The sequence below is a fragment of the Cuculus canorus genome, chromosome 16 (genome assembly GCF_017976375.1).
Source record: "Cuculus canorus isolate bCucCan1 chromosome 16, bCucCan1.pri, whole genome shotgun sequence".
Taxonomy (NCBI): domain Eukaryota; kingdom Metazoa; phylum Chordata; class Aves; order Cuculiformes; family Cuculidae; genus Cuculus; species Cuculus canorus.
This window is the reverse complement of record NC_071416.1, coordinates 1,249,467-1,275,134: the sequence shown is the minus strand read 5'-3', so window position 1 is coordinate 1,275,134 and position 25,668 is coordinate 1,249,467. Positions and strand designations below refer to the sequence as shown.

The 25,668-nt window shown below is 44.4% G+C and overlaps 1 protein-coding gene across 4 annotated transcripts in view; it reads left to right on the top strand.

Annotated features, from left to right (window-relative positions):
* The window catches only part of RALGAPB (Ral GTPase activating protein non-catalytic subunit beta), a 65,913-nt gene that overhangs the window by 25,468 nt on the left and 14,777 nt on the right, over positions 1 to 25,668 (top strand). For 2 of the 4 annotated variants that reach the window (XM_054081375.1, XM_054081373.1), the window contains 13 exons: positions 1,876 to 2,077; positions 3,072 to 3,239; positions 4,292 to 4,406; positions 4,656 to 4,803; positions 7,840 to 7,904; positions 8,099 to 8,231; positions 10,458 to 10,579; positions 12,995 to 13,177; positions 15,474 to 15,625; positions 17,295 to 17,482; positions 19,850 to 19,956; positions 21,531 to 21,683; positions 24,710 to 24,868. In XM_054081375.1, the coding sequence (XP_053937350.1) occupies positions 1,876 to 2,077; positions 3,072 to 3,239; positions 4,292 to 4,406; positions 4,656 to 4,803; positions 7,840 to 7,904; positions 8,099 to 8,231; positions 10,458 to 10,579; positions 12,995 to 13,177; positions 15,474 to 15,625; positions 17,295 to 17,482; positions 19,850 to 19,956; positions 21,531 to 21,683; positions 24,710 to 24,868 (1,895 nt within the window). Of the gene's footprint in view, positions 1 to 1,875; positions 2,078 to 3,071; positions 3,240 to 4,291; positions 4,407 to 4,655; positions 4,804 to 7,839; positions 7,905 to 8,098; positions 8,232 to 10,445; positions 10,580 to 12,994; positions 13,178 to 15,473; positions 15,626 to 17,294; positions 17,483 to 19,849; positions 19,957 to 21,530; positions 21,684 to 24,709; positions 24,869 to 25,668 lie in introns of all 4 variants that reach the window. The other 2 variants (XM_054081372.1, XM_054081374.1) reach the window with 1 other exon arrangement.

Here is a 25,668-nt window from a genome sequence, read left to right as displayed (position 1 = left end):
CCAGTAGCTTTTCCTTGATTGCGGTCATGCTTTTCTTTTTCCATAACCCCATATTTTATTTGTGAATCCATTCTCATTGTCTCTTGTAGCTTTTGCACTTTTACTTGAAAAAGACAAGTAATTTTTCTTTGTGTGTGTTTTTGAATGGGGAGGATTGTTGGCAAAAGCAAATTAATCTGCCTGAATCAGTCCCATCTTTTCTGTACTTTAGTCTGTGATCATGCCATGAGTTTCAGGACTTTGCACTAACCATGTTTTTTTTACTTAAAGCTTATTTTACAGATCTAGTGTTTGATTTGTATGCATTGTGCATGTAGTGTTTTTTTCCAACGACAATATATTGCTGGATAGCTTATTTAGGACAAAAATGGCTCATGGGAAGATGCATAAAGATTTGTGCTTATTTGCTACTTACGTCATCAAAATTTGTAAGATAACAGTGGGTTAATCAATGAATTTAAAGACAAAAAATTAAGAGTAGACTCTTGTCATCATGACATTTCCTTTAAAAATTAAAACAAAATCCCAACCCCTATCTGTAAATTAACAATATTCCAACTGCCAAAGTGTTAACAGGCCTTTGTTTGCAATACCAATGGTGAACTTGGTGTTGAGTGGGATCCCAGGCTTGAGGTAGAGGACGCTGTCTGGTCCAGGTAGACCTGTGTTGGTGTGACGCCGTTAGCAGCACACACCATCTGCTGCTTGGGTTTCTAGCTTAGCAAAGGGCTGAAAAGTCAGTATAGTTCAGCTGAAAGTAAGAAGGATGTGCTCTGTCTGCTGTTGGGAATCCAAGAGTGAGGCTGTCCAAGGGAAAACAGAAAGAAAGATTGGAGTTGAGAGCAATCTTTTCTTTTGAGGTTGCCATCCTGGAAGGACAGATGGAGCCAGCAAAGCGAGTGGCTTCCTGCATCACGTGTGTGATGCTGATGTGTGAAGGGGGATCAGAAATCCGTAGAAACACATGTATGTAATGGGCTCAGACAGGCCAAACTGTTCTGCAGTGGAGGAGTGTGGGGCTTAGCAGAGCCATGTCCTGTTTAGATGATACTGGCCTCCCCCAAGAGTTCTGTGGGAGCACATTATGGGATGGGGAGTAGGAGAGGGCCAGCCTCCCCAGTAGCTACTGGCTGGAGGCTATCAGACCTCAAATGTATTCAGCCATTCTGGTGGTCATGTGAGAAGAGAGGGACCAAATCAGGGGAGTGGGGGTCAGCGATATTCCCTTTCTGATATGGGTCCTTAAAATGTTTTGATTTTCTTTTTAAAGTATGTTTGATACAGCAAAATAGGATCCAGGCAGTTCAGAGCAGTATAAGAGAACTGGCCAACTGGAAGTCCCTGGAGGTGTTCCAGGCCAGGTTGGATGGAGCTTGGAGCAACTGGATCCAGTGGGGAGGTGTCCCTGCCCATGGCAGACGGTGAAACTGAATGGGCTTTAAAGGTCCCTTCGAAGCCAAACCATTCTGTGATTCTATGAAATTAAGTACTTGCTTGGAGGTCCCAGTATGGCACCGCCTGAATGGTTTTGGGTGTTTTAAGGTGGCAAGGCAGGGAGGTGCTTCTTTGTTCTGGAGAGGAGAGCAAGGTGCAGGGAGAGCCTTGACCTCCAGAGAGGGCAAGAGCTGATATTGGCTGTAGGCATACTTTTCCCAGCAGAAAGCTGGGACAGGCTCTAGAATACAAAGGTCAGTTTTTATTCTTGCTAAGAAAAGTCAGTTACACCCACAAAGACTTTCTAAACAGAGGAACTCAAATACAGTGAACTAACAGCTTCATAACTGCTAAATTTGACTTGATCTTTGTGTCCAGGGTCCCATGAGCCTGTTGCATACGTTAACATGCACAGTGAAATGCTCTCTTTTCTCTTCCCAGCTATAGCTACGCAAGCTAGCGTGGAGTTCCGCCGGAAAGGATCACAAATGTCCACAGATACAATGGCTTCCAACCCCATGTTTGACGCCAGTGAATTCCCAGACAACTATGAAGCAGGAAGGGCAGAGGCTTGCGGGACACTGTGTAGGATATTTTGTAGCAAGAAGACTGGGGAGGAAATATTGCCAGCTTACCTATCCCGGTACTAACCTCTCTTCCAGTTGTTTATTGGGGTAACTTTATGGTGCAAATGAGTTCACAGTGAATAGCGTTCTGGTACTATCCGAGTCCTGGCTGCCAGTTCAGAAAAACCTGGTCAGGTCCCTGGACAAACGTGGTTAGGAAAGTACCTCTGTTTGCTGTCTTGTTTCTAATAAAATAAGGTCATGATTGCATATATTTTTTGTGAATTTTTGTTAAAAAGTGAAGCAGCAAATGTGAGAGGCAGAGAATTGACTCTCAAACCATTCAGGTGTGTTTATCCTAGAGGACATCAAAACTTCCTGGGAGACTGAATGGTGTTATTTCTTGCATATTGTAGTATGCACGGACAATTCCTGTTTCTTTTACCCCATCAGGGAGATTCCTTTGTTTGCAAGCCTTTTAAAGAAATAAAGTAAAGGGATATAAGTATCCTCTAAGAAGAAACTGTAAGAAAACTGTGAAATGCTTTAGGATGATGGCCAGCTGGGCTCCTGCCCTGCTGCCTGTTTGTTTGCAGTGGTTATAATGGTCGTTTGGTGTCCTTCTCCCAGTCATCGTTCAGTGTGCCATGTCCTCTGCCCCCAAAAGACGTCACAGTATTTTTCTTGTGCGAGGGAGTTGAAATCAAGGTCCTGCCCCCACCCTTACATGGGAAGGAGGTAGTGGGAGAGCAGGGTTTGCCAGCATTGTTGGTAACTGCGTGGGCTTTTGCACGCTCCCGTCCCTGAGTTTCAACAAGCCCGAACATTCAGTAAAGCTGTCTGCGCTGGCTTTCCACATGGGGTATGTGTGGTTGGTGAGGGGGCTTGTTCACCTGATCTGGTGCATTTGCCAGTGCTAATGTAACTCCAGGGGATGCTCATAAACGTTCCCTAGCACTGATTTTAAAGTTAACTGTTTAGAAAAGATCAAATAGTGGCTGCACATTCTTGTTCGTGTGGGATTCTGATGCTTTTTACGTGCAAACAATTAATCTTGTCTTTCTTTGTCAGATTTTACATGCTTTTAATTCAGGGTTTGCAGATAGCAGATTTCGTTTGCCATCCCGTTCTTGCCAGTGTTATCCTAAACTCCCCTCCTTTGTTCTGCTGTGACCTGAAGGGGATTGATGTCGTGGTTCCTTATTTCATTTCGGCTCTTGAAACTATTTTACCTGACAGGTAAATTGTTATTTCCTTATAAACATCATCAGAAATGTTGGGACAGGGGGGTATCTTCTCGAGGCTCTGTCATTCTTGAGTAGTTTGCACTGAAATAACACATGATGTGTGTGCATTTGGTGATAACAGTAGCATCAGCTCTAGCTCTCAATTCTATTTAATGCCATTTTCTTTAAAGCAGTAATAGTGCTGATTTCAAGTGAGATACGTGAATTGTGTTATATACATTCACTGATAGAAAGCAGTCTGAGAACAGGGAAGAGCAGTGCTTTAGCTCAGATACATTGAAAACCCAATGATTTTTAAGTAAAATTTCAGAGGATATTAATTAGTGGCTGTTGCTGCAGTAAATTCGTTAAGAAAGTAATCGTACATGCCATTAAACAGAAAAAATGGTAATTTAGGCTGAAATTGGAGTAGAGTATACCAGAAATTATAATCTCACTTGTCAGAGCTGTGTAGATTTCTGGACATTTTTTCTAAGTAATTTAAGGCGACTCTGTGCGTACTCCCTTTAGTGTATGTTTTGTGTCTTAGTACTGCGTTTCATTTTGGTTATGCCTAAAATATTGTTTATCTTCTGGGCTTCAGTCTGAGCCACTAATGCTTTTGGATAGGTCTTATAAGTAGAAGAATTTGCTGGTGGCTGCTAAAAAAAGTTCATCTATTGGCTAAGCAGCTTGTATTTAATGCAATACACGCATAAGCGGGTTCTCTGATAGTCGTGGGTGAGTATGAGTTTTAAGAAGCCAGTAGAGGCTCATGACCGAACCTTCCTGCTTTGAAGTTGCAGTGCATGAATGATGCTTTCATGAGGTCCCTGCTCTTACATGGGGTGCAGAACCCTTGGCCAGTGATGGTCCCTGCATGAATTCATTGCACCAGAGCTGCTAGTTAAAAATAAAGCGATGAGCCTAGAAAGAAGCAGCTCCATTGAATACTGAGAGTTGCTTAAGACCACTGGGTAGCTGTATCTTTAATTTTAACTTTATTAGATGTGGCTCCAGATTCCTGTGAAAAGTCGATTAACTGTATGATGCTTTGATTTGCAGAGAACTGTCAAAGTTTAAAATCTATGTAAACCCAACAGAGTTAAGGAGAGCTTCAATTAACATCTTGCTGTCTCTGTTGCCTCTCCCTCATCATTTCGGAACCATAAAGTCTGAGGTAGTAAACTTACCGCTTCATTTTGCATTTCCATTTTTGTTTTCCTGGTTGTTGTGGAGTGGGATTTGGATGACACATTTGGTTGTGCTTGGTGTTCTGTTTAATGCTGAAACAGTGAGTCTGGAACGGTAAGGCTGTGCTGCAAGCTCTCAGTAGCGATGTGCGCTGTGGGTATTCACTTCTGAAACTAATACTCTGCCGGTGTGATCTCTAATTGATACTGAAATAAATATTTTTTTTTACCTTCAGGTTGTCCTGGAAGGGAAGTTCAGCAATGATGACAGCTCGACATATGACAAGCCAGTAACGTTCCTTTCCTTGAAGCTGAGGCTTGTGAATATACTGATAGGAGCTTTGCAAACGGAAACCGATCCCAACAACACTCAAATGATCCTAGGTTAGTTGAACTTCTCTATTTATTAACTGTGTTATAGGAGTGTCTATCATAATCTGTTCTGGAATTATATGGGTTATGAGTAACATGTTGCTCTGCAAGAAAACAGGTGCAGTTCCTGGCAGGTTGTCATCCATGTAATCTCCCTTGTACTCTGGAAACATCCTGAAAAGCCTCACATTTTTGTTAAAGTAATCTCTCTCTTTTTACAAATGCGAAATAGTACTTAAAAAGTAGAGAATGGAGTAAAGCACATTGTAGCAGGAAAAGCCAGTCACCCAAGAAATGAAAATAGGAAAAAAATATGTTTTAACATCTGGAAGCGTTCTTGACTGCTGGGCTACAGGGAGCATAGGCTTAATCGTGCAAAACCTAGAAACAAACTGAAATACTGGGTGACTGATGGGCCAGCACTGGCAAAATCCAGCTGACATTTGTTGAGCCCTGTGTGACAAAAGCTTTGGAGTAGAGTCTGGAGCTGCATTGCAGTTTAGCAACAAACTGTTCTGTGAGGTAGGGAGCGTATTATTCTGGATACTTCAGAAAGTAGAAGCTGCAAACTTGAGCAGTGCATGATCTGTCAAGGGAAATGTATTCTGAGACAAGAAAAATATAGTTTTCCTTCCCTCCCCACCTTATTTTTCTGTTTTAAAAGTGCCTTTTCCACATTATGATGTTCTTGCCCTTCAGTAATTGCAATACCTCTTTTGTCTGTTTGAGGAGTCAGACTGGTAGTGGGGTGGGAGGTGTCCACTTTGTTGTGAGAGACAGAGCGTACCTGGTTAATAGGGCTGAATGAGAAAATAGCATGGGCAGTGAAGGGCGCTAAATCCAGTCTGCCAAAACTTTTAGGAAGTTCTCCTGCAGAATGTTTCCTTTACTGGTGGAAGACTGGAGGAGAGTAATTTGAAAGAATGACTTGTGACTGATGCTACTGAGCGTGTTTATGGCTTCAAAGCAATGCTGTGAGTGAGACCCAGGGTGCTTTGGTGCATGGAGGGCTGCACCAACTCCAGAACCACAGGGTGATGCTCTGGTAAATCGTACCCAGGTGTTCCTGTTCCCTTCCACTGCGAGCTGGTGTTTGCATCCAGCTGGGTAGATGCTCTGTGTTGAATGTTTTTCTTACTGTTACTGTTTCCGTAATAGTCATAGAATCACAGAATCATTAAGGTTGGAAAAGACCTCTCAGCTCATCCAGTCCATCTGTCAGCCCAACCCCACCGTGCCTGCTAAACCATGTCCCCAAGTGCCACAGCCACACAGTTTTTTAACTCCTTCAGGGATGGAGACTCCATCACTGCTCTGGACAGCCTCTGCCAGGGCTTCACTACTGTTAGTAAAGAGTTTTTCCCTGATATCCATTGTAAACCTCCCCTGGCGCAACTTGAGGCCGTTTCTTCCCATCGTGACTTGTCACTTGGGAGGAGAGCCCAGCACCCACCTCACTCCAGCCTCCTTTCCAGGAGATGCAGAGAGTGATGAGGTCTCCCCACAATCTCTTCTTCTCCAGACTAAACGGCCCCAGGCTCCTCAGCTGCTCAGTAGTCCACAACAGTCCATCTCTCCTGCATTCCTATTGTTAAACTCCTGTTTCTGTATGTGGAGTTATTTCCTGATGGCTGTGGTTGGAGAGGATTCAGGAATCTCCAGTTTCACCAGAGCTTCTCACACGTAACCCCAGCTTCTCAACAAAATCAGTGTTTGTTTTCAGCTGCTCTCTGTTTGACAGCAAGGGGTGTGTTTCTCTCCGGAGAGCCAGTGGTGTTCACTAAATATTCATTACTGGGAGATGGGCAGAAGACAAAACCCGATGGCAATGAGTGCGCTAGGGTCAGGCTGTTCCCAGTCCTGCCTCTGTGCTGCTTTCCTTGTGGCCTGGCATGATCGCAGGCAGATACAGGCTGTCCACGCTGCTTTACCGAGGGCACCCCAAATGTGTAGGCTGTTTTGACTGAGCAGCATTTTACACTCGTGTGCAGTTCTCTCTCCCATTGTGGAAGGGACGACTGCCTGTGGGCTCGTTTGGATGGAGCAGGGCTGGCTGCCCCTCTGCTTGGAATTGTACCTTTTCCCATACAATATTTTGGGCCCTGGGGGAAAGCAAAGCATAAAGCAAGAGGCTGAGGACAGCTTCCAGGTAGGGACAATTTCAGTGTGTCCCGGCTTAGATTAGGACTGGGCCTCCGGATCTAGGAGATTGGTTTTGTGTTTTAGCCGAATTGAAATGAAAGCAGTTTTCAGTTAGCTCTGTGCACCCACAGATTATCAGTCGTGCAAGTATTAGCCTTGGGGATTTTTTGGTGGGGCAGGGGAAGAAATCTCTTTATAAGATGGAGATCCTTGTGTTATGATTTGGGGTTGGTTTTGCTGATCACTGATCAGTGTGAGGACAAGCACGATCCCTTGTGCTAATGTCTTATGGGTCACTAGATGGAGCAGGCTTTGCTGCCTTTCTTTTCCAGTGGTTGCTGTGGGTACTGGTAGTTCATTAAGACTTGAAAACATGGTTTTGTTTGCCAGTCAGCTGTCTGTTGGCTCCTGATGGCCAAGCTAGGGCAAGGAGCCTCTTGTGCTGGTCAAGAACGTGTCCGAGTCCAGCACTGCACAACCTTTGATGTGTCTTTGAGCTGTGTGGCTCTTTTTCTCTCTCTGTTATCTAACAAACACTGTTATTTTATTCAAAGAAACAGTCAATATCCTTAACTGTAATCTGAGTTTTTAAATGAGCACGGTCTGATGTGAGGCAAGAAATGATTCCAGCCCTTCTGTGAAACCAAAATCCTTCTGAGCTGAGGAATTTGAAAACCCAGTGTTCAAAGCATTTTTTAAATAGCTGAAAGCCTGTCTATCTCAGCTCTCATCTGCTTCAAATGGCTGAGCCTGGAGCAAATCCTGTGTTTTATAAAACTCTCTTAGAAAGTTTTTGTACAGCAGGATGGGGATTCTGTGTGTTAGACCTTTAGAGCCGCTTTGTGAATTTTGGCAGTGAATATTGTACTGTGGTCATTAGTTATTTTCTGGTCTCTGGTCCTGCAGGTGCAATGTTAAATATTGTCCAGGATTCAGCACTGTTGGAAGCAATTGGCTGCCAGATGGAAACGGTGAGTGTTTTTTGTTTATGAAGTTACCATTTCAGAGAGAATGCACTCCTCATTGTACACGCTGGTGGGAGGTGTTCAGCCAGCAGCTTGAGGCTTGAGCATCTCTTTCTCCTTCGTGTGTGAGAGCGTCCCACTACACAGGGCACTCTGCTCAGAAATCTTCTCATAGCTCAAAACTGCCTTTCAATTTGCAGAATGGGGGTGAAAATAAGCTCTTCAAAAGCCACAGTCGTACCAACAGTGGTATTAGCACTGCAAGCGGAGGCAGTACGGAGCCTACGACACCAGACAGTGAGCGACCTGCACAAGCCCTCCTGAGGGATTATGGTAAGGACAGCTCCCGTGAAAAGAGAGAACTCTGTCAGTGTGTGCCGGGGTGACGGGGTTTGTGTCCTCCTCTGTTCTGGTGCTGGCTAACACATTCATGTGCGTGGGAGCTTTGAACCCAGAGTGGAGAGGCCCTTTGTTCACTGCCAGTCTGTGCTCGTACGTGCCCTGTAGCTGGTCAGGTTTAATCCTACTGAAGGACTCCGTTAACATAGAATCATTGAATAGTTGGGGTTGGAAGGGACCCTGAAGATCATCCAGTTCCAACCCCCCTGTCGTGGGCAGGGACATCCACTACGTCAAACTGCCCAAGATCTTAAATAAGAATGTAAAAGCTTGTGAAAAGGTGTTCGCAAATTACTTTACTTTAGCTTATGCTTGCAGGACACTTGGTTTTCATGAACAATAATGGGATAAATGTACACCAAGTGTGAATTGCCTCATTCATTTTGGCAGCATCCCAAGTGCTGACCTACCTGACTTTTGCAGCACCTTTTCTTAAACTCTATTTTTTTGAGGGGCTCCTGTTTCACAGAGCAAGGGAGCAGAATACTTGGGATGCATCACTTGTTATAACAAGAGAATTTAGTAATTAACTGTAGTTTGCTGTGTCTTGTGCTCTGCATTTTGAACCTTTGCAAAAAAATCCATGTTCTCAATCTATGTGTGGTAGGCAGGGCAGCTCTTGAGATCCTGGAATAGCATTTGATCCTTTGATCTTCATCAGCTTAGCCAGTGCTGACCAAGTACATGTGAGAGCAGATCACCTCTCTTATCCCGTATTATTAAAGCGCTGGTTTTCTGCACACCTTTTGAATTGTGCGTTGAATTTGTATAGGGGTCTGTTGACAAGTGCTTGTAAAAATAGCCATTTGTGAGGTTAAAAAAAAATCCTTTCTTTATTAGAGATTTACTGAGTCTCCAAACTGTGTAATAATTTAAAATACATTTTTTGAATATATTAATTTTTTGGGTTTTTTTCTCATTTCCTACACACAGAAGGTAAGGTTGTAAGAAATCTATGAAAACAATTTCTGTGCTTCTGCTGGATGCTTCAAACGAGAAAATTGAAACCAAGATGGTCTGGTTTTACTGTTGACCTGTAGCAGATACTTGAGTCTGCTACTGTTGTGGCGGGGTACTTGGCTCAAGTGTTCAGTGCGATGGTTTAAGCTTTGGGAAGGGTACACCTTAGTGTCATAGTTCTCATGTCTCTTTGTAACCAGTCATTTAGCAGGGTTTGTTTCTGAAATTAATTTGCCTCCTTTGGTTTTATCAAGTATATAAGATATTTATGTTCCTAAGATATTTATGTTCCTAATACTTTGCATTGAGGACAACAAGCATTTTTTATTTTAATTTTGAGCAAGATGTTCAGGGAAAATAAGGGTCTAGAAATAAATGTCTTTTTTTCCTCCAGGAGTGATTCTTACATTATCTATATTTATCTAACCAGTACAACTTTTGATAAACACTAGATATAGAAAGAATAGGTAACTTCTGACTTAGGTATTTGAAGCTACACGTGCTCTGTTAGCTCATTACTGTTGCCTAAATATACAAATACTACTGTCTAATTAGTAGAGAACGCAGGAACAGGACAAGGAGGAACAGTTTTCAGCTGAAAGATGGGAGATTGAGATGAGTTCTTAGGGAGAAATGTTTTGCTGGGTGGGTGGGGAGGCCCTGGCCCAGGCTGCCCAGAGCAGTGGGGGCTGCCCCATCCCTGGAGGTGTTCCAGGCCAGGTTGGATGGGGCTTGGAGCAACCAAATCCAGCGGGAGGTGTGGAAGTGGAACTGGATGGGCTTTGAGGTCCCTACTGACCCAAACCATTCCATGATTCTATTATACCTAATGCCTAAATTTTTCTGACACTACAAGACATCACAGCAATTTAAGTACAGTAGAAAACCCTGAAGCTCACAGTGCTGCTGAAATGCAGCAGTGTGTTGGGATTATCCAAAATGTCTTCTTTTTAAAAAGAAAAGATTGAGATAAGCAGTCTGAATATATTTGTACAATGTCTAGTGGGGTATGCAAAGAAATTAGCCTAAGGAAAACGTGACCAACCCAACTTCTAGCTTCTGGGTTGTCAATAATCTTATTTTATGTGTGTATTTTGGCTGCTTTGGCTTGACTGTGCTTTGCTTATTGTCACTAACGCCTAGTTATTTTCCCTCTCTGGGGTGTGTGGCATTTGGGTTACATCCTAGCTCTTAACACAGATACAGCTGCGGGACTGCTGATCCGCAGCATTCACCTGGTCACCCAGAGACTCAATTCCCAGTGGAGGCAGGACATGAGTATCTCTCTGGCGGCACTGGAGCTTCTGTCCGGACTGGCGAAGGTGAGAGGGGAAGCTTTGCATGCTCTGGGCTTCTCGAGGGGTGGTTAGAGGTCCTGGGTAGATGGAAGTCATGCCGCCAAACTAGCACCTGTGTCCAAGTTTGCTGGGAAATGTTCTGTTTGGACACAAGGGGAAACAGTGCTGCTGATGTACCTTATCTTCTCCCAGTGCCTGTGCTCTGGGTCTCAAACAGTGCATGCCCTGTGACGCCTGTACGTGAAGCTCAGGCCTTGTTTGGATGCATGGGCTCTACTGTGTGCTTCTGTCTGGGTTGGCTGAGCTGGCCAGATGGCTTCGAGCTTTTCCCATGGATTCTAAGCTTTGTCTGTTTGGGATTTTTTGGGGTTTATTTCACTCTACAGGGTACACATCTCCCGTATGAGGTTGCGTGTTGAGGAAGAACTTTCCAGTAACTTCCCGTGGCAGTGCAGGGCCGTTAGTTTTCAATAGCTGTGCTTGGCTGACAGCCGGTCTGTCTGTCCAATGTGACCAGACCTAGAAACAAGACTCTCTGTTGCTGTTAGGTAGCAGATGGAAACATGCCAGGGTATTAAACAACTTAATTGCCCTTTTGTAAGTGTTGTACATGCTTTTCCCCTTCCATCTCATCTTGGAAATAGTTTTCTGAGCTTAAAAAATGATAGTGGATTTCTAATACTATGGTGTCACCATCTTCAGAGCTTTGTCTGCACACAGTGCCTTGATTCAAAAGCAAATAACTCACCTAAGCTGCTCAGGCAGTGGGTTGTGTCTCTTCATGTTGAGAAGCACAGGGCCCTTTTCTGCTTGGAGGCTCTTGCCCCCATGTCAGGCTTCATGACTTTGGTTAAGCAAAAGCCGCGTGTGTTCAAAGCAGTCATGACAGTCTGGCTGACAATTCAGCACTTGCTATCACATCCCTCTGAGAACTCGACACATCTCTGAAATATGTGTGTCTTGGGTGTTTCATAGAGCACAGGGCGAGCACTGAGCCATGTTGGACTGATGTTTATTTTATTACTGCAGCTGCGTTGAAGAATGCAGGTGGAAGTGTTCTACACCGAATTAATGTAAGGATATTGAATCTCAGAGAGCGTTGTATGGAGCCAAGGGTTCCTGCAGATTGTGTAGTTAAGCCACGCTGGGTTTTGTTCTTGTCTTGCAGTGAGATGGAAATATGAAAATCTGTGATCTTTTGAAACGCCTGCCCAGGGTGATGTTACATGTTGTGATCTTTGTACAGTTCTCATGCACCTGAAGTACTTCTCCCTCTTGGGGGGATCTTGGATATCTTTCCCCTTCGTAACAAAGGAGGGTAGAAAGAGATCACCTCTTTTGGCAGAACTGCGGGGTAGGGAATTGGTTCTGCTTGTGCCTTTGAAGAGGACAATTCCCAGAGCCCTTTTTGGGTTTGGGGCTGCCCTGCCTGGTGTCTGTTTGGCACCAGGTCATCGGTGGGACTGGGTAGATTCAAAGGTCCCGTTTTCCTGCAAGAGTACTGGGTCACCAACATGCTTTTCATAACCTATCTTGAGGGGACTCTATTTGCTGTAGATTTTATGCTGCTGAAGGAAATTCTACCTACATCCTAGGGTTCTGAGTTGTCACACCCCCACAATGCTTTGTGGAGCTGCCTGGCTCTGGTGGTGTCACCAGCAAGACCAACCATCCACCCTCCTGCTTGCATAAGGGTGCACCTTAATGAGTTGGACTTTAATGGCATGGTCAGATGCCACGGAGTTGAAAAATCCAGTTTTAATTGACTGTTCTGTGCCTAGTCATCGGCTGGGAAGAAAATAGAAGAGAAATTCAGTTCTTTACTTAGTTTTTTTAGTATAGATCCTGATGCTTTTGTGTATGAGGCTCTTCCCTAACCCTCCAGTCCGTAGCCTTGCTTCCTGGAGCTCTGAGCTGGGAGAGGAGCTGAGGGGATTTTGCAGTGAGTTTTGGGGAGGGTTATGGGGTGGTTTTTGTCATTCTGCTTGTCTGAGGATGGGATTTCTGTTCCTTTTTCTCTGGTGAGACTTACTGCGCTGACAAAATGTGCCTAGAGGAAAGGTCTGTGAGCAGGGTGGAGTGAGTGAGCTCTTGGAGACACAGAATAGGTTGCTGTAGCTGGAGGAGAGACATTAGCTGAGAATACATTTCAAATACTGATTTATTCAGCTTGCAATTAGTTTCTTATCAAACCATATTGGTACCACTCTTGAAACCAGGCCATGCAGTGTGGTGGCACCTCACTGCAGCACTTCTTTAAATTTTAATAGTTGTCACTGTTAATTTTTTTTACCTACATCTTTTAAACTGTAATAAAAAAATTTACCTGTTTATTCCCGTTTCTTAAAAACTGCCTTTAAAAATGCCTATAAAAACTATTTCTTCTTGGAAAGCATTTTGTGGAGGAATTCTCATCCTCTCCTGCATTGCTGTACCCAGGTGAAAGTGGCGGTCGATTGCTCAGATCGGAAGAGAGCAATTAGCTCAGTGTGCAGCTACATCGTGTACCAGTGCAGCCGCCCGGCCCCGCTCCACTCCCGCGACCTGCACTCCATGATAGTGGCGGCTTTCCAGTGCCTCTGCGTCTGGCTCACTGAGCACCCCGACATGCTGGACGAGAAGGTCAGAAGCTCTGCTGGGTATCTATACTGTAACACCTTTAGTGCTCAACTTATCTGCTCTTGAGACTTTAAAATAACATCGGTTGTTCAGTTTTCAAAAATGTCCTAGGAATTTTAAAACAAGTCCCTGTGCATAATAGACTTGGATTTTTATGTCTGCTCTTTATTCACCAAGAATGTTTTGGCTTTACATTTACCTTTCATATTTCTAAGAATGTCTTGATCTTTTTTCTTCCTTTGTGAAACTGGAGAAAGAGAGGAGAAAAGAAAATGTGAAAAAAGAGAGATGAGGTTGTTCAGCCTGGAGAAGAGAAGGCTCTGGGGACACCTTAGAGTAGCTTCCAGTACTGAAAGAGCCTCCAGGAAAGCTGGGGAGGGGCTCTGGATCAGGGAGTGCAGGGAGAGGATGAGGGGGAACAGTTTATGGCTAAAAGAGGGGAGGTGGAGATGAGATCGTGGAAGAAATGTTTTGCTGTGCAGGTGGGGAGGCCCTGGCCCAGGCTGCCCAGAGCAGCGGTGGCTGTCCTATCCCTGGAGGTGTTCCAGGCCAGCTTGAATGGGGCTTGGAGCGACCGGATCCAGTGAGAGGTGTCCCTGCCCGTGGCAGGGGGTAGAACTGGATGGGCTTTGAGGTCCCTTCCAACCCCAACCATTCTATAATTCTAAGATTCTGTGAATTACTGGTGTATGTGCAGCACAACAAACTGCTGCAGGTACGCTTCACTGAAAGCCACGTCTCTTCTCGTTTCTCAGCTCTTGCCTGAATAAAGCACCTTCAAGGCTCAACGGAATTCCTTTGATGCTAATATTTTGATAATTGCAGTTTGTTTCACAAAAAAACCCACTTTTCTAAAAAATGAGAAGGGCAAATCTCGATCCAAGATGGAATTCGCTTGGAAAGTTTGAAAAGAGCAGGAAATGAGAGATGGATGTTTCCAGCAGCCTTCTCCCCTACTGGTTAAACAAATAATGAATCAAACGAAATTTAGGGTGCATATTTTTGCTGTTGGCCACCTTCTAGAGACAGCGTGGTGATCTATATTTTTATATATAAAATATTACATACTAAGTATTAATATACATTAATACAGGTTTATATAAAACATATTTTTACATGTCTTTGCATTTCGTTTCTGTATCCTATGGCATATATAAAAATACATATATCTAAATAGAGATGATTAAAACCTCACAGGCAGGACTTGATTTAAAGACACTTCTGCATGCACTTTGGGATATGGCACAGGTGACTGAGTCAGGATGGCTTCCCTGGATTTGGCACAGTGTGATTTATTCAGTTGCATAAAGCTTCGTTTCCTTTTGTTAGTTTCTTTTTTAAGTTTAATTCTTGCTGCCTATCAAGGTGGTGTTAGGTACCATGTGCAGAGTGCACTGGACACCGGCTGTTCCACAGCCAGCGCTGCAAACTCCTCCTGGAATTCTTCATGGCCAACCTCTGCATCTTATCACTGGTTAATTTTGCTGTCAGAAAACTTTATTCTCCCTCTTCACCTCTTTTTCTGCATCAGTTATGAATATATGGACAGATACAGGCCGAGGTGTAGAGCCCTGCCTGGGCTCTAGTGGTGAAAACTGAGCACTCGTGTTCAGATTTAAGCCAGTTACTTATTCCTGGGAACACTCATCTCATCATTCTATAGCTCAAGCTGTGAGATTCGAGCCTTGGCTGTAGGAATCCAGATGTTTTCAGCAAATGATTTTGTAACAAGCAGCACTTGTGTGGTTCTGCTGAGTGTTGGCCTCTCCTGTACTATTTGTTGAAGCTTTGCTGTGTACTGTTAGAATATTGTTATTGTGTAGAATACTGTTATGATATTATTTTGCTTATGAAAGCTGTTGGCAGTTGGAAGACTTGGAGAAGGTTTTTTCACAGTTTTCCTGATTGGTTCATTCTTAACGTGCTTAGAACTTAATAATGTTCTGCAGAGAGTCTCAGAAATACATTTATTATCTCTTTAAATACATTTACATTTTTCAGTTGTGCTCTCAGTTCTTTTGGCAATATTGTATGTAAGTAATGGAATACAACGTGTGTGTATTCAGAGCACTCTCTGCCACTGGGATACAAACATAAGCAAACAACTATAGATGGAGGAAATATTCCTATGGCAGACACAATCTTATTCCGACGTTGCTAAAATAATCTTCTGCCTGTATTTCTGAGCTCGTGTTACCTGCAGTGCTGTATTTCAGTCGATAATATAGCATTTTCACTGGGGTCTTGAAGGCGCTTATTGGAATGCTTCCACTTTAAGATGGTTCCTCTTGTGTTCTAGGATTGTTTAAAAGAGGTCTTGGAGATCGTGGAGCTGGGCATTTCAGGAAGTAAATCCAAAAATAGTGAACAAGAAGTGAAGTACAAAGGAGATAAGGAGCCAAACCCTGCATCCATGCGAGTGAAGGATGCTGCTGAAGCTACGCTAACTTGGTATGAAATTTGTCTGAGCGCATTTACTGTTTAGCATTGCCTTGTCTGAAAGTGTTCTTTAGGAGTTCCCAGCTGTGACGTCTGCAATGTGCAAGAGCATTTGAGAAGTCAGCTAGAAGCTCTCCCTGTTTTGCCCTTTGGGTAGGGCTGTCCTGTGCTCAGGCAGAGCTGTCTCTCCCGCCCACCACCACCATTACAGGCATTCAACAGGGAGAAGAGCCCCATGATTGCTGTCTTCCTCTCCTGCCCAGTCTCTTGCTTGGAGAGCAAACCCGTGTCTCTCCCGCCCACCACCACCATTACAGGCATTCAACAGGGAGAAGATCCTCGTAATTGCTGTCTTCCTCTCCTGCCCAGTCTCTTGCTTGGAGAGCAAACCCCAAGCTCTCCTGCAGCCCTGGTGAGGTGTCCTCTACCAGTCCTCTCTGCAGACAGCCCGTTCCCTCTCTCTCCTGCTTGACCTAGGGATTCCGTTTTTCCAGTCCCCTTTCTCCTCAGCCTGACAGGGTGTGCAAATCCCCACACTGACTGGGAAGCTGAGAGACAGTCTTGTGTAACACAGCAGGGAATGGCGCACACACAGCAGGTCTGAGGAGGATGGGATGGAATTCTGCCTGCAGCATTGGGCTTGTGTAGTGAATTTGTGAGGTTGTGCTGGGAATGTGGGACAGGTAATGGGTGAGGTGGGGAAGAACAGAGTGGGAAGTCCAGATTTGCTCCAGAGGATTTGAAAAGCACTGGATGAACAGCATGATGGCAGACGGGCCAGATTGAGGATGGGTTGGATTAATATGTTTGGCAAAATGCAATAGCTGCTTTTTGCTCTGCTTTGCAATAGAATAAACTCCACTGCTACTAAAACCAACTGTCATTTCCAAGGTAAAAACAACTACCCATTGGAATTTGTAGGTGGCCATTTGCTGTTGCCTAGGCATGCATCTCCTCATTTAGAGCTGAAGCTGTCTAAGGTAGATCAGATGATCTTTGGGCTGACACTGCACCGTTCTCGTTACTGGTTCCTGCCATAGACCAGTTCAGTTTCCATTGGTACCAGGTAGATCCTGTACAGCTTCAGATGATCCAAATCGGTGCTTCTAGGAGCCTCCCAAGGCCGTGACTCCGTGGAGGTGGGCATTGTTGGACCACACATGGTGGCTTTCTCCCGGGGAAAGTTGCTATCTATGGTAGTCATGCTGGTGGGATCCTGCGTCTTTCTTAAAGAGTTTTAGGTTGGTGTAATCTGAACTTAAGAAAGCAAAGACCATCATAACTCATGGAGCTACCATGTCAGCCTTGCTTGTTGATATCAGAGTAAGCTAAAGCGTGGATGATGAACTCCAATCATCCATGCTTTTCCTATAAGAAGGAACATTAAAGCTGTGGAAAGGTACAGATTTTGGCACTTTAAAACACATCTTATTATCTTTATAACCCAGGTTAACGAAACTCATTCTGTAGGCAGAGTACCTTTCTCAGTAGGCTTTCATGTGTGGCTTTCTGAGGTTACTGGTTCCTGTTTTAAAACAGGATGATGGAGAGGGCAGACTTTCCTGGACTGGGTCACTGCTCTGTCAAAATACAAATGGAGAATGAGTGAAGGTCTGTGCTTGGGTAGAACAGTTTGTTGTCTTAATCTGTCGTAATGCTTTACGTTTTTTCTCACTTGCAGTATTATGCAGTTACTTGGAGCATTTCCTTCTCCTAGTGGCCCTGCATCTCCTTGCAGCTTGGTGAATGAAACCACGTTAATTAAATATTCTCGTCTACCTACCATAAACAAACATAGCTTCCGTTACTTCGTTTTGGATAACAGTGTCATCCTGGCAATGCTGGAGCAGCCTCTAGGGAACGAACAGAGTAAGTTCATACTTCCTACTTCCTTCTTCTTCTGGTTAAAACTTTGTGTGGAGCTGCAAAGCAAAGGTGGTTCAGCAAGTGTCTCTCACCTTTCAGGGACTTTCCTCTTTTGTTGCTGTGTGATTGAGCAAGGCATTGTTCTGGGATGAAGTGGTGGGAATAGCTTTAATGCCACCGATAGTCAAATGTGTACAAGCCCATCCTAATTGTTCATGCGGTTGTGTCTTCACCCGGTTAGGTTGGATACCCACAGCTGTCTGCATCTAAGTTATCGCTGATGGACAACAGTAGTGGCATTGCACTTTAAAAACCTTGTTCATATAAGTGAATATCTACAGGAGGCTTGATAGGGGGAAGTGCTCAACAAACAATTGATGTGGCACTTTATGCTTGTATGGTTGCTTTTCCTTGTGTTAGGTCTTCTGTAACCAAATGTTTCTGTGCGTTCTTTCAGCTCAGGTGGTTATGGTTGCTTAGGAGCTGTTAACTTGCCCATGTACCATCCTATTCTATCAATGATGCCTGCTATAAAGGACATCTATCACAGGGTATTGGCCATCACAGCTGAATCTAACTCGTTTCAGCCTCATAAGCTCTGACCAACAAGAATTTGTATTAAAAATAGTCTGGTATTAAATTGCACGATGCTTTGGACTGAATAACCGAGCCCCCATAAGTCTTCATGCATTATCTGACAGAATGGAAGATAGTCGTCTCGTATACAACCTCAGTCTAAGGCTATGTTAGATCTGCTGCTCTGCCACAGGTATATTAGGTTGGTGCAAAAATAACTGCTATTTTTAACCATCAACTTCAAAGCAGTTTACCTCAGCTTAGAATAAAATTTATTAATTGAAATAAGAACCATTAGAATTATGCATTTTTGCCAACAAGAAAAAAGTCTCTCTATTCTCATAGCATAGAATTCTGGAGTCCTGCAACTGCTGAATTCTTTGAGGGTGTTTTGAGCTGCTCCTTGGTTATGGGACTCATAGAATCATAGAATCACTAGGTTGGAAAAGACCTATTGGATCATCGAGTCCAACCATTCCTATTAACCACTAAACCATGTCCCTGAACACCTCATCTACCCGTCTTTTAAATATCTCCAGGGATGGGGACTCCACCACCTCCCTGGGCAGCCTCTGCCAGGGCCCCATGACCCTTGCTGTGAAGAATTTTTTTCTGTTGTCCAGACTGACCCTCCCCTGACACAGCTTGAGGCCATTCCCCCTTGTCCTGTCCCCTGACACTTGGGTGTAGAGCCCAGCTCCCTCCTCTCTACACCCTCCTTTCAGGTAGTTGTAGAGAGCAATAAGGTCTCCCCTCAGCCTCCTCTTCTCCAGGCTAAGCAACCCCAGGTCCCTCAGCCGCTCCTCGTAAGACTTGTTCTCCAGCCCCTTCACCAGCTTCGTTGCTCTTCTCTGGACACGCTCCAGAGCCTCAACATCCTTCTTGTAGTGAGGGGCAACCTTCTTTTCCAGGAGGTTGTCAAGATGCTTGAAAATATGGTAATCATTGAGCAAAAGTTCTGGGGGGGTCGGCTCAGGGAGACAGAGTTTTATAGCCCATTTTGTGCAGCCTCTACAGAGTCATTTGTGAGACATGCAGTCAGGTGGTGATGTGGAGAAAAAATTGTCCTTTTCAACTGAACGATGTGAGATCTGAACATTGCGGTTCTGGATGTATTTTGTCAGTTCCCTGGCAATCCTTCTCTGCTAGGAAGTGCCTGCCCCAGTCATTGTGCGAGCAAGCGTGTTCCTGTCTGGAATGGGGTAGAGCGGTTCTCATCCTTGCTCCACCTCTGAGTGCATTACTGAGGAATCCTTAAACGCTATTAGATCTCAAATTAGATTATCTTTTCTTGCTGTGCATAACTTGTAATTCAAAGGGGATTTGTATGCAAGATTAACTGCGGTAATGTGCAAGTACGTCGGCTCACATCTGAGCCGATCGCTGGAGCGGGCACTGTGGGCCCTGGTTTGGTTTTTCTGTGTGTGCTTGTGTGGCTGTGCTGCACCCTGTGCTTCCTGTGAAATCCTGGGGAAGGAATGTCTGTTCGCGAGTTGCCTGATGTTTCTGGTTGTAGTTTGTGTGCACAAAGGATAGATATAAATAACTTTATAAAGAGAAGCTGTAGGAGTACAATGGCCCCTCTAAGGTGGCCAGTGTCAGTGTCCTGCAAGTCTTAAGGGTGACTGAAATCCCTGCAGTGTTAAAACCACCACTGCGTGCATTGAAAGGCACCACAGGAATCCACAGTCTGACCTCCTGCTCTGAACAGGGACAATGAATACTTGCAATTTATTGCAATTACTGCTTGTAATTTCTGATATGTGTTATTCTCTTAACCCATGTGCTTTGCAGATGACTCTTTCCCCTCCGTCACAGTTTTGATCCGTGGGACATCTGGAAGATTTGCATGGGCCCAGCAACTCTGTCTTTTACCAAGAGGAGCTAAAGCAAATCAAAAGGTCTCTATCAAAGCCCATAAAGAAATCTTTAACTTAGCGCTGTTCAGCAGAAATTCCACTAATGTGAGAGCCCCGCAGAGCTGGTGGTTGTACGTTAAGGCTGAGCCACGGGGCCTTTAGTCGTAGGTAATGTGACATCTCTGGTAACTTTACAACTTGTGATTAACATTACATACAGGCTGCGAAAGGGCTGTCGACTTTCTGTCTTGTCCAAGGGGAGGGGGCATTCCTAAGCTTCTCCTAAGGTGATGGGACAACGGGCAGTGTATTTACTGTGTAGAGATGAGTGCTGGTGCTGATTTGAGGATGTCAGGCCAAGCCGTTGCAGCAGAGGCAACAGAGCCTGGAGGTGTTGCAGAGAGGACAGCTATTCAAGCCAGGAAGCCCAATTTTGCAAAGGTGGCTGTAAACTGCTGTGAAAAACATTCTCTATCTGGAGGGGAACAGTGGAGGGGAGAGAAATACTCCAGTTTTATTTTATAGAAATGACTCCTGTTACAGGTGTCTGCCGGAGCATGTCCCCCTTATGAAAATTTGCCTGTTTGTGACCTTCACCAAATCTTCAAACTCTTCTTACCGCCCCTCAGTAAAATAGAGAAAATAACACTGTAGCTGCAAGGAGGGTCTGTCAGTCTCAGCTGTCATGTCCATGTTTAGGTAAATCTGGTCCCTGCAAAGCAGCTTCTGAAGGATGTTCCGCTTGGTGCTGTTGGAGCTGGGCTGGCTCTGGAGCTGGGCTGTTCCACTGGACAGGGTCAGTCCCGGTGTGCTGCTTCTCACATTAAAGGAGAAAGTCCTCTCCTGGCTGCTGACCTCCTTACCAGCTCTAAGGGAACTTTTCCAGCTTGAAGGCATTCACTAATGCTAGAGGTTTTGCCCTTTTGAAGTGTAAATGGTAGTAAATAGATCTATAAAGCAGCATTCAAGATGTAATTAAAGGGCTTGCTTGCTTGGATCTTATGCATCTGCAAACCTCTGTCAAAATCTTTTGATACTTTAATTGGCAACTGCAAGTTTTTACTTTACATACCAATAGTTTAGAACATGGTAGTAACGATGTCAGCATTGCATTACAATAAGTTGTGCAAGCCCTTTGATATTCTGGCAGTGCATCTCACTCCAGACCACCAGCATCACTGCTGATCTCTTCCAGGACTCCTCATCTTGGCTTGTTGTGATCATCAGGGTCAACAGGGTTAAAATGGGGGCTTCGCAAACAGGCAGTAGCTTTTCATTAATACAGGTGGAATGGGCTGAAAATAAAATGTGCCCGCGTAAACTTGCTGTTTTTATTGGGATTTGCAGCTGCTTAGAGGTTAGACGGTAAGCAGAGCTCATCGCTTCCAGGAGTGCAGCCACCAAATTAGGGAGAACTGTGTCTCTTAACATTTACAGCCACGTTTTTAATACAAGTCTCTTAGTTTGAAGTCCTTGCAGAATTTTTCTAATGCTCTCATTAATGGATTTGTGCATTTATGGTGGTGAGGGGGAAGATAGCTTTCCATTCATTATTATAAACTATTATCTAGTGGTTTGATGGCCTGAATGTGAGAACTGTCCCCCTCTTTTGTCAGACTTTTGTACCAGAACCTCGTCCAGCTCCTAAAAACGATGTTGGGTTGAAATACAGTGTGAAGCACCGCCCTTTTCCTGAAGAAGTCGACAAGATCCCCTTTGTGAAAGCTGACTTGAGCATTCCTGATTTACACGAAATTGTGAATGAGGAAGTAAGTAACTCTTAGTCTCCAACTTAATTTGTTCTTGGGTTTTGTGTCTGCTCATGAATCATATGCTAATGTCTTGCTGTAAATAGCTTTACTCTTCAGCTGGACTAATTTCACGTTAATGAAAGAATAACCTCTGCCAGCTGATGAAGTCTGTGCACTTCTCCAGGAAGATGACAATGCCTTGGATGTGCTTTTTGGGAGGCACTGGTCAACATGTTGTATTACACATCCTGCTAACCTCGTATCGCTAGGAAGCTGTGACTTGCATTTTGTTGTTGCTCCTGGGGAAATGGAAGGGGCTGGAGGAGGAGCAGCTGAGCATCTCCAACGTTTTAAAGTTTCACAGTGCCAAATGTGTGCTAGTTTCTCTTCACTTGGAAGGGACAGTCGGTAGCTGATGCTGAATACATAGATTTGCCACAGCTTTCCCATGCAAACAGGGTGTTCAGGTGTTCACTTTGTAACATTGTGAGGTCTCATTGATGGTGCTTCAGTGAAGATCCCCATGGTGGAGTTGCAGCTGCTGCTCTATCTGTCACTTACAGCTTTTCTAGAGCAATGGAGCTATTTTCTTAGTGGATCTCAGTAGATCTTGGTGGAATTTCATGAGGCATGTCTTTTCCAGCTTGCCGAAAAGCGACATGAGAGCTGGAAGAGTGGCATGGCCCAGCAGAGTAATTTTTGAGACTTCCATAGATCAGGAAGTGAAGAGGAGTGGGCGGAGAGAAGAGGTTTTCCCCGATCCAATTCACGGAGTGTAGAAAAGGCCCGGGCCCCACCCACCGCACAGGAGTTTCCAGACGAGCACGCCTGTTTCCTCTCTCACTTTTGGGTTTCCTCTCGTTAGAGGCACTGAAGGTGACCTGATACTTCTTAGTATTGTGCAAATGCTCCCAGTACCCACATGCTCTGACTCGGCAGAACAATAGAACTGTGTTGTTAGGGCAAGATCTTCTGTGTAATTCTAACTACTGCTAGGCTGTGGTCTAACCAACTGAAGGGGTGGATTTCAGTCCTGGTGTTCATGCTTGAAGGCATTGCCTTGGCTTGAGCTGTGGTTTAGGGGTGGTACTTGAAGAGGTTCTGAAGTACGAATGCCTTAGGAGTTCTGCTCCAGAGGTGACTGTGCTGAAGTGCCTTAACTGCTTATAAACACTCAGGAGTGCATATCAGTTGTACAGGTTTCTTTTTAAAGTTAAAATAACAGTTTATGGAGGTGATGCATATTCTTAATTTGAAAGTCTGCCTCTTACCTGTGGGTTCCCTTTATTTGTTGTGTTTCCTTCTAGAAAACTTAACAAAAGTAGAGAATGGAGCTTTTGCAAAAATAAGGTCTAAAAGTGCTTAGTATTTTACATGTCAGTGGTACCTAACTCAATAATACATGTGACTGTATAGATATGATATTTTGAAAGTATCTGCTGCTTTTGTTGTGGTAGCGAGCAGTCTTTAGAATCATAGAATAGTTTGGGTTGGAAGGGACCTTAAAGATCGTCCTAGTTCCAACCCCTCTGCCATGGGCAGGGATACCTCCTCACTAGAACCAGGCTGCCCAAGGCCCCATCCAACCTGGCCTGGAACACCTCCAGGGATGGGGCAGCCACCACTTCCCTGGCAGCCTGTTCCAGTGCCTCACCACTCTCATAGCGAAGAAAGTCTTCCTTATGTCCAGTCTAAATCTGCCCCTGTCTGGTTTATACCCATTCGTCCTTGTCCTATCACTACAGGCCTTTGTAAGCAGTTCCCTCTCCAGCTTTCTTGTAGCCCCTTTCAGGTATTGGAAGGATGGTATAAGGTCTCCTCAGAGCCTTCTCTTCTCCGGGCTGAACAAGCCCAACTTTCTCAGCCTGTCCTCGTATGAGAGGTGCTCCAGCCCTCTGATCATCTGTGTGGCCTCCTCTGGACCCGTTCCAACAGTTCCATCTCCTTATGTTGAGGATTTCAGAACTGGACACACTACTCCAGATGAAGTCTCACAAGAGAGGAACAGAGGGGCAGAATCACCTCCCTTGCCCTGCTGGCCACGCTGCTTTTTATGCAGCCCGTGACACGGTTGGCCTTCAGGGCTGCGAGCGCACATTGCTGGCTCATGTTGAGCTTCTCATTGACCAGTGCCCCCAAGTCCTTCTCCTCAGCTCTGCTCTCGATCGCCCCATACTGTATTGAAGTTGGGGATTGCCCCAACCCAGGTGTAGGACCTTGCACTTGGCCTTCTTGAACCTCATGGGGTTCTTACAGTCCCACATCTCCAGCCTGTCCAGGGTCCTCTGGATGTCATCCTGTCCTTCCAGTGTGGCAACTGCTCCATTCAGCCTGGTGTCATCTGCAAACTTGCTGAGGGCGCACTCGATCTCACTGTCACTATCATTGATGAAGATATTAAACAGCACTGGTCCCAGTACAGACCCCTGAGGGACACCACTTGTCATGGATCTCCATCTGGACTTTGAGCCATTGACCACTACTCTTTGAATACGACCTTCCAACCAATTTCTTAACCACCATATCATCCACCCATCAAATCTATATCTCTCCAATTTAGAGAGAAGGATGTTGTGGGGGACTGTGCCAAAGGCTTTACAGAAGTCCAGTTGGATCACATTCGTTGGTTTTCCAACCTGACTGCTGTCATTACCCCATCATAGAAAGCCACGAGGTTGGTCATACAGGACTTGCTCCTGGTGAAGCCGTACTGGCTGCCATTAATCACGTCCATGTCCTCCATGTGCTTTAGCAGAGCTTCTAGGAGGATCTGTGGTTTAGCACAATGTTATGTCCATTTTACTGGCAAAATAACATTTTTATTTAATGAGGAGGGTAGAATGCAACAAATCATCAAACTGACGCTTGCTGTTGCTCGTTTACAGTAACAGATTATACTGCATTGGAAATTTGTGTATGATTTTGCTCTTGGGAGGAAAGGAGAATTACCTTTTTATAGTTTAATGGGTTATTATTGAAGCCATAAGGGCCTCTTCAGTTAGGAAAGATGTATTTTAAGCTGTTGAACTCTGTCTGTTGGATAGGAACCTGCTAACAGTCGTCTACCTCCTCACCTGATTGCACTTGACTCTGCTCTTCCTGGGTTTTTTGATGACCTTGGCTACTTGGATTTACTACCATGTCGTCCTTTTGATACTGTTTTCATTTTCTACATGAAGGCAGGCCAGAAAACAAGTCAGGAGGTAAGTGAAAGTGTGGAGTGCCAGGCAGCCTCTATTGTCCTGTTTCTGGTAATCCTCACGTGAATAAAGCATCACTGCTCATGACTGGAGTGGCGGATCAGAAGCAGGGTTGCTGGGCTTTGTGTTTATTCACACCATGAGCTAAAACCAGCCACTGCGTAGTTTTTCATAGAATCATGGAATGGTTTGAGTTGGAAGGGCCCTTAAAGATCATCCAGTTCCAACTCTTACTGTAGTTTGAAGTATGTTACCACATTTGGCATTGTTATAGCATCTTATAAATACATATATATTCATATGTATATGTATATAAAAATATAAAATATGTATATTTAAAATATTAATAGCATTTTTATCTGTTCTGTCCCTATTATCTGTATTTGTAGAGTTGAAAGAGCCCTATCAGAAATGCATTTCAGATTTGTTGGCTCAGCTTGTACTGGTCACAGTTTGGTCCGGCAGTGTGCAGTGTTCAGGTAGTTTGGTTTGCTTCTAATGTTAGAGACCTGGTAAAGGAAGGAAAAGCTTTCTGCAAGTAAGGAAGTGTTACTGTTTTATAAATCTTTCATTATATTTACATTTATATTCAAATGTGATTAGGGTAATCAGGTTAACTTGTGCAAATCTAAATCGTACCTTCTGAGCCTAAGACTTAAAAATGCACTAAGACTGCTCATGGGCTCATTAGAAAGATGCTTCCATAGAACCTTCTCATTCCACACTTAACTTGTAGTAAAGAGTGGAAGTGTAGTTTCTGTAGTAAGTTATTCCCGTCATCTCCTCTGGCTGTGAATGTATAG